The sequence below is a fragment of the Bradysia coprophila genome, assembly GCF_014529535.1.
Source record: "Bradysia coprophila strain Holo2 chromosome IV unlocalized genomic scaffold, BU_Bcop_v1 contig_144, whole genome shotgun sequence".
Classification (NCBI taxonomy): Eukaryota; Metazoa; Arthropoda; class Insecta; order Diptera; family Sciaridae; genus Bradysia; species Bradysia coprophila.
Window position 1 is genome coordinate 3808397 of NW_023503373.1, and position 8495 is coordinate 3816891.

At 36.7% G+C, this 8495-nt stretch overlaps 2 protein-coding genes across 2 annotated transcripts; both read left to right on the forward strand.

Moving 5' to 3' along the window:
• Positions 1-2006, forward strand: LOC119071393 (E3 ubiquitin-protein ligase sina-like). The gene is made up of 6 exons (XM_037176273.1): positions 1-234; positions 507-697; positions 758-1055; positions 1119-1586; positions 1648-1746; positions 1802-2006. Exons 1-6 carry the CDS (start codon positions 115-117, stop codon positions 1853-1855), a joined length of 1230 nt encoding a protein of 409 aa, XP_037032168.1. The 5' UTR covers positions 1-114; the 3' UTR covers positions 1856-2006.
• A 4233-nt stretch (positions 2007-6239) lies between these two features.
• Positions 6240-7193, forward strand: LOC119071419. The gene has a single exon (XM_037176296.1). It carries the CDS (start codon positions 6240-6242, stop codon positions 7191-7193), a length of 954 nt encoding a protein of 317 aa, XP_037032191.1.
• Positions 7194-8495: the final 1302 nt, after the last annotated feature.

Here is an 8495-nt window from a genome sequence, read left to right on the forward strand (position 1 = left end):
TGAATTATTGTTCAATTGAAAATCGAATTTCGTTACGACTGGATACATAGAGTCTCGGTACCTTCGTTTGTCTAATTAAAATTGCGAATGTTTTCTCTTAAAGTCTGATCGGCAATGGCATTGGACAAGTATAAATGTGAATATTGTAGACATATCGAGGAAAATGTGTTTAGGTGTACCGACAATCACTTGGTCTGTGAGAAATGTGCTATTGAATTTAAGAAATTGTGCAAGGTAAATTTAATTAGTAGAGACAACAGTTGTGTGTTAGATATCATTGAAAAGAGCTTGGGGAGGGTCTCGATTCATACACATGCGAGTGTGTACGACTGATTAATTTTCATATAACATATCAGTCAACACAAGCCACTGCGGAAAACAAGCCACTGCGGTTTGATGGGCCGTTCTAAAATTAAATTTAATTTTAGGTCATTCAGTTAGCGTTGCTTTAACATTTTTGGTTGGACAAATATATTGGAGAACTAAATCGAAATTTCAATTTTTAGTGCAAGAAACTGATCGTAAATAATCAACAGACCAATCCCATAAATCTACTAGTCAAATACGAAACTAAACCATGTCCATACCACGCGTTCGGTTGTACATTGCAAATAACTTCTGATGAATTGGCGAATCACAAAACGGAGTGCGAATTTCGACCGTATAAATGTTTGGGCGAAGGGTTTGGTATTTGGACGTAAGTAACAGCAGAAGACCGAAAACCGATTTTCTTTAACTTGTTCAATTCGATTTATAGATGTGATTGGACCGGACGGCAAATAGACCTAGCATTACATTTAAATACCATCCATGGCGAGTCGTTAGGTGCCAATTTTCAATATTTCCAGAAATCGTCTGTCGTGTTCAATCCAACTGAATCTTGGCAAACCATTAACATAGTTAATGGGCACGGCAAACATTTCGTTTACTACATGTATAGCGATTCGACAAAGAAGGTCATCAATTTCCTAATCTATTTGCTGGGAACGAAAAAGGATGCTGGACTATTTTTGATTGATTTCGAGATCATATCGAAGTTATGCACGTTTCAAAAGGTTTATTGCTAACCACAACGATCTCCCCTGGCCCAACTAAATTTTTAAATTCCTATATTTCAGATAAAATTTGTGTCCACTTGCTACAGTGATTGCGAAAATATTCAAAAATTAATTGAAACTGAAAAATGTGCTGTACTCACACACAACACGTTAAAAAATTTTGTCTGGAACGGTGAGCTGCATTTCAAATTTAAAATTAAACGGAAAGATGACGATGAATTCACCAACAAGAAACTGGACGATAACAATAAAAACGTAACTTCTCCGACTAAACCAGTTCCTAATGTTCCAATTAGGAATAAGGGCACAATGAAGGCTAACACAGTTAAAAAGACAAACACCATACCATCAATCATACAGCCCGTTCTTAAGTCATTGGACATTGATTCTCCCGTACAAAGTAATCAGACAACAGCAGCCACACCACCACCAGCAGCATCGCAACGAACATCGATTAATGCAGGTCCAGACAAAGCTTCAAAAAGTCCATGTTCTTCGCCGTCTATAAATAAGGACGACGACAAAGAAGTATTTCTTCAGAACTAGAGGAAACCGAAATGAATTGTTACACTCATTCAATGTCTTATAGGCGCGTCGGTCCGATATGCTTGTAAGAAGCTTGAGTGAAACACCTGGTATGCCATCATTGCCACCCGTTCAACCATATAAGAATATTGATGATAAAATGGTAGGTTTTTGTTGGCCTTAAATTGAGAGATTTGTGCTAAAATTGTAAATTGCAGTATCGGAGAAAATATCCAGAACATTGTTTAACTAAACCAGCTTTTAGAAAATAAAAGTCAACCTAGGCCGGTCACGTCATTAGTTAACGTTTGCAACGCCACAAAATAAGAGCACTGGTATGGCCAATGTGGTTTTATTATAATAGTATTTATGCTAACACAAATGAAGTAAAGAATCCGATAATATACTGGTGATATACCGCATGAACATTGTTTTTAAAAAAAAATTCTCAGAGTTCGAATGGAGAAGGTTATACTGCAACTATAGTCATTTGCACGGTACATGCGTCGAAAACCGTGCTTTTCATGTTTTAAGCACTTCTTTTGACGCATATAAAATCCATCTCGCCTTCGGCTTCGCCTTGGATCACACGAAAACTCTTCTTTTCATCTTTTTATCCCGTGTTATATAACAGTAGTACAATTTTAACGAAGACTTTCATTTGCAAATGGAAGTCCAAGGTATGTAGACGAAAGAGAAAGTTATACAAACACCATACAGATACCATCATAACATCAATTTTGCAAAGAAGCAAAGATTAAATGTATATCACGAGGCCTAGTAAGGCATCTAAAGCCTTTTTATTTTAGATATAATACCTTAAGTAGATAATTTTGGCATAAAATTGCATTAATGCAACAAAGATATCTATTTATCAATTTCTCCGAAGTGATACGGAGATAGTATTTTCGATATTTTTTTTAGTATGCAAGGATGACACGAGAAAAATTTTAATTTACGATGTTAACGTAGGGAACAAAAGTTGGAAATTTCATTTCGAGGCTGTTGTTTGTGGGCAGAGCATAGCAAGTGCCACAAGTCACTCGAGAAAATTAAATTTTCAAATTTTTCCCGTGGTCAACGCAGATTCGTTGTGAAATTGACTATATTAAACCGTCACCTTAGATTCAAAATGACACTAGTGGGATTAGTGACCTCGACATCGGCTTTCCATCATTAACCGAAATACCACCTGAGGAATTAAAAGATTTATAATCGAATGGGGTGAAATCTGTTCGTACTGTCATTTAACCCAGTCTGAATGAACTCTTATATTTATTATGTTTCTCAAATCTTACGTTTCGTATGCACATATTTTCAACTTTAAACCTAAAATATTCAAAAACAAAAACTGCGTTACTGGGCCGGAAAATAATCCTCTGATAAGTGTTTAAAATTGAATCATAAAAAAAATCATTTTTTATTTAAAGAATTTAAGAGAGTGAGATTTAGAATCTTACAAAATTTATTATGCCACTCAGCATCATAATTTACAAAATTTTCAAGCTTTAGATGCTGTTAATGCTTGCAATGATAATGATATAAAATTATGTAAAATTTCTATTCAATTAGATCACATATAATAATTACAATATGCGCGCGCATCTTCATGCTCGCGCATGCGCAATGCATTAACAGTTCAGTCGATAGAATTGTTATACTTGAATCATATACGCGACATTATGAACAATTATATGCGCGAATGTAAACATTGCAATCATTAACGTGTAATATGAGATGCATTAAGCGAAATATGTGGTAAAAAGATGTTAAATGATTTATGGTATTCATTTCTAGGAAATGTTTATAATAAATTGTCTTTCTTGGAAACATTTATTCCAAATACTTTTTGGAATAAATGTATTAACCAAATTATGGAAAAGGATGAACGTCACATCCGGTGCATTGCTTTATTACTATGTGAATCAAGCGTTAAAATACTTCCCACGATAATTATAAGTGGTTGTAATTATAACAATAAGTTCTTTGTTTAGAATTAGTATAAATACTGTATCCATTCAATAGATAAGATCAGAGTTTGAGAAGTAGTCAAACAGGAGAGTTTGAGAAGTATTCAAACAGGAGAGTTTGAACGGTAGTCAAACAGGAGAGTTCTTGTGAAAGAATCAGTTAATAAAGTAAAGTTTATAATTAAAATAAAACATCTTAGTCTTTTTATTCGATAAAAGGATAACCGTAGGAAAAAGCTCCTACGGGTTAAACATTGGTGACCCCGAACGCTTGAAATGAGCGCGAGTAAAAATTAAAAGTTAAATGTATCAGAAAGAATTGAACATATAACGAAGGAAAATAAATCGCGGACTGCAGCCGTTGATTTATTGAACAATAAAAGTGTAATACAAAGGGTATTACGCAAAAAGTGCACTTAAATCAACACGGTGTGTTGAAATAAAAAACAAGTAACGCGGTGTGTTATAAAAAATAAAAGCTTATGTTAATCCACAAACAGCACGATCTGTTAAAGGAAAAATAAAGTGACACGGTGTGTTGCAAAAAATAAAAAGTTGAATTCAAAATCCACAAACGGCACTGGCTGTTAAAGTAAAAGTGGGAATTCTTAACTAAAAAATAACGCGGCGCGTTAAAATAAATACAGTAGTATTGGAAACTACGTATTGACATAGTTTGTCACAGAACGTGAGAGTCCAAGCTATAATAGAAATAGTACTGAGACCCACTAGAAAAGAAAGTAGCCTTGCAAACTACAACTCGACACGGTGTGTCATAAATATTAAAAAAAATAAAAACGCGGTGCGTTAAAATAAATAAAATAATCCCGGGAATCGACATAAGGTCAAATTAAAATGTCTAAAGTAGACGCAGCGCTTACGGCGCAAAAATCGATCGGAACCAAGGTTCGATCTAAATTAACAAGCTACAATTCGTTACCTATTGAGAGGAAAAATTACGAATATGTAAAGCAATTGATTAATGAAGCTGAAGAACTTCGGAACGAGTTCAACAATAATAATGAATTTTTGTGCAGAACTGCGTTGTTGGACAGCGAACATCAATACTTCAAGGCCAACTACTACGACGAAACGATAAAGTATTTCACTGAGTATAAGGCATTGATGCAAAAAACAATCCATGATTTACAAGAAGCAAATCCAGAGCAAAAAACCGGCAAAACTGGAGACCATGTAAACCTGGATAATTTGTTTAAGCATGCAAACGAAAATCCTAAAGATATCAGCAATGCGACTGATACTACCTCAACCAGAATGGGGTTATTAATGCAGCGGCTCAATGATTACATAATTGCAGTGCATAAAGCGGAAAGCGAAAATGATATTGATCAAGCCAGAACGTTGGCAAATATCATTAAAAGCTATTCGAGAATTATAGAAGTGCAGTGCGACATAATTAGCAGTCCAAGCTGTAACATACACGATTTCTTCGATATGACAGATGAAATGACAAGAATTATTGAGAAGTACGAAGCCTCGAAACCTTCCAATCCAGCTAACTGGCAATCATCGGCGAAATTACCGAAGTTAAATGTTCCTCTATTTTCCGGGAATACGTCAAATATAAATCATTCAAGGAGTTATTCCAACGTATGATTGGCGGGCAGCAGCAATTGGATGACTGCGAAAAATTGGCATACTTGAAAGGGGCAATTAAAAGGTGAACCTTTAAGATTACTTTCAGCGTTACCAATAGAAAATGCCAGTTACGCTATCGCTTGGAAAACGCTCAATGACAGATATGAAAATTGTCACTTGATAATGGTGCAGCTAATGAGAAAACTAAAGTCTGGGCCAAAAATGGAAAGATACGTCGTCGAATCAATGAAAAACATCACAGATGAAATCAGTGAATCCATTTCATTGATCTCCAACATGGGAATACCTTGGAATGAGGATACTGACATGTTGTTCTACTACATAGTAGAAGAAAGAATCGACAGCATAACTATGGGTCATTTCCAAAACAAAATTGATGGTCCACCCAAATTGCGTGGTTACAAAGAATTACTGGAATTTTTGAAGCAACGTATCAGCATTTTAACGGTGGAATCTTCAAACGAAGAGAAAGGCAACAAGAAGCCTGCAAAGAAAATAAGTTTCCGGGAATTTAAAAGCCAGGACACACCTAACCAAAAAACGTCATTGGTCGCCACTCCAAGCACGTCCCCGAACATCTTTAATGCCAACAAGAAATGTGATTGCAAAGAACCCCACTACATATCGAAATGTCCAGTATTTGCTGCACTAAACCTAAAAGGCAAAGTGGAAAAATTGAGGAATTGGAAGATGTGCTGGAATTGTCTAGTGAAAGGGCACGACACACGAGACTGTAAAAACAAAAATAGTTGTACCAAGTGCAGCAGGAAACACCACACTCTAATGCATTCGGAGAAAATGGCTACGTCATTATTGGGAACAACAACTAAAAATGAGCATCTTGATCATGTGTTCTTGGCAACCGCAATAATTAACGTCATTGGGGTCAAATGGACAACCGTGTCAAGCCAGAGCATTATTGGACTCTGGTTCCCAAATAAATATCATAACACAGAAGTTATGCAACAAAATTAAAGCAAAATCAAGCCAATCAAGCTTGAAAATTAATGGAGTAGGATCATCGCAGGTGGAATCAACAAAACGAGCAAGTTTTGTTATTAAATCAATGGCATCTGGATTCGAGGCGAATCTAGAAGCGTTCGTCCTAAAGGAGGTCAGCACGTGTCAACCATTGAACGAAGTAAACACAAGCAGATGGAAAATTCCAAAAAATATCAACTTAGCTGACCCTAAATTCAACATACCAGCAGCAATTGACATCATCATTGGTGGAGAGCTTTTCTTCAAACTAATTTCCATTGGACAAATCGAGATTGGAAAATCCTTACCAGATTTGCAAAATACGGTGTTCGGTTGGGTAGTAACTGGAAAAGTGCTGGGCCTACAACAGCAGGAAGCTTTCGTGGGAATGGTAAATGAAACTCAGCTCGAGAAACAAATTGAAAAATTCTGGCAATTGGAAGAACGCTACAAGGTCAAGAAACCAATGACTGATCGCGAAGTAAATTGTGAGGAATATTTCGACAAAACTACTATGAGAGATAGTGACAATGGAAAATTTATTGTGAATTTGCAATTCATAAAAGAACCATCAATGCTGGGCAACTCGAAAAATATGGCCATAAGGCGATTCCTGTTCTTGGAAAGACGATTCCAAAAGGATCCGGAGCTAAAAGAGGAATACGTTACTTTTCTACGAGAATACGAAAACCTTGGGCACATGGAACGAGTACAGTTGGAAAATATAACTGATGAGAATTATTTCATACCTCATCATGCCGTTAGGAACCCATCCAGCAGCACAATGAAATTTAGAGTAGTTTTCGATGGATCGGCAAAAACTACAACGAATATTTCACTGAATGAAATACTGGCTAATGGTCCAATGCTTCAAGACGACTTATTTTCCATATTAGTTCGTTTCAGAAAACACGCGATAGTGTTTTCAGCGGACATTACAAAAATGTATCGCCAAGTAGAAGTGACTGAAAGTCACCAAAAATGGCAGATGATTATCTGGCGAGAACAACCAGACCAACCATTGGATTTTATAAACTAAAAAACATTGACATATGGGCTAACATGTTCTTCTTATTTGGCAATAAAAGCACTTCAAACATTGGCAGAAGAGCACAAGAACGTCTATCCTGAAGCCGCAGAAATAGCAAAATCAGATTTTAACGTTGACGATGTTATGACTGGAGCCGAAAATGTGGAACAAGCGCTAGTGCTACAAGAGCAATTAATACAGATGTGCAAAAAGTGGACATTTTGAACTACATAAATGGTGCTCCAATCATCCAATGTTATTGAAAACAATACCAGCAAAGAAGCGAGAAGTAAGCCTGGAGATCAATGCAGAAAAAACAGAAACGAAGGCATTGGGAGTAAAATGGATTCCCAAAGACGACATTTTTATGCTTTCGTACGTTCCAAAAGAGCATAACAAAGTCACAAAGCGGACAGTCTTATCGGAACTATCGCAATTATTTGACCCACTTGGCTTCGTAAATCCGGTAGTCGTGATGGCAAAAATATTCTTGCAAGAGATATGCAAATTAAAATTGCAAATGGGATGCAGCAGTACCAATGCACATGAATAGCAAATGGGAGCAGTATCGAAACCAACTAAAAAAGTTAAATAAGGTGAAACTACCCAGGGCGCATATTGGTGGATAATCCGTCAGATATACAACTGCATTTATTCTCGGACGCAAGTGAAGAAGCATATGGAAGTGTTGCTTATCTACGGTCGGTAAATTCAGACGGAGAACGGCTAGTCAGCTTGGTCTGTTCTAAAAGCAGAGTTGCCCCGATAGTGCAAACAACATTGCCAAGGCTGGAATTATGTGCAGCGCTACTAAACGTGGAATTAGCAAAAAAGGTTGAGGCAAACGTTGCAACTAAATATATCTAGCACTACTTACTGGACGGACTCGGAAGTTGTCTTATCATGGGTGTTATCAGATGGAACCTACCGCACATTTGTCGCCAACAGAGTAGCTGAAATAAAAAGGAAAACTCAGCCGGAAAATTGGAGATATATCAATACGAAGTCTAACCCAGCAGATTTAGTGTCACGTGGAATGACACCTGAAAAACTGTTGGAATCCAAGCTATGGTGGGAAGGACCAGAGTTCTTAAAACAAGAAAAAGAAGATTGGCCAGAAATGAAAGCCTCATTCATCAGAGAAATCACTGAAGAAAAGCAAATTAAAACGGTGCTAACAGCTTCAGTACCAGAAGCCAATTTCATAGACAGGATCAATCATAGAAATTCTATTCGAGTCCTTCAACGAATTGTGGCGTACGCGCTGAGAATGCTGAGAAAAAACAATGGCGAACGAGAGCAATCAAATGA

Coding starts and splice junctions, on each gene's coding strand:
- LOC119071393 (XM_037176273.1), top strand. CDS start 115: ATGGCATTGGACAAGTATAAATGTGAATATTGTAGACATATCGAGGAA. Junction 698..757: donor GAAGGGTTTGGTATTTGGAC/GTAAGTAACAGC, acceptor TTCGATTTATAG/ATGTGATTGGACCGGACGGC. Junction 1,587..1,647: donor ATAAGGACGACGACAAAGAA/GTATTTCTTCAG, acceptor AATGTCTTATAG/GCGCGTCGGTCCGATATGCT.
- LOC119071419 (XM_037176296.1), top strand. CDS start 6,240: ATGGCATCTGGATTCGAGGCGAATCTAGAAGCGTTCGTCCTAAAGGAG.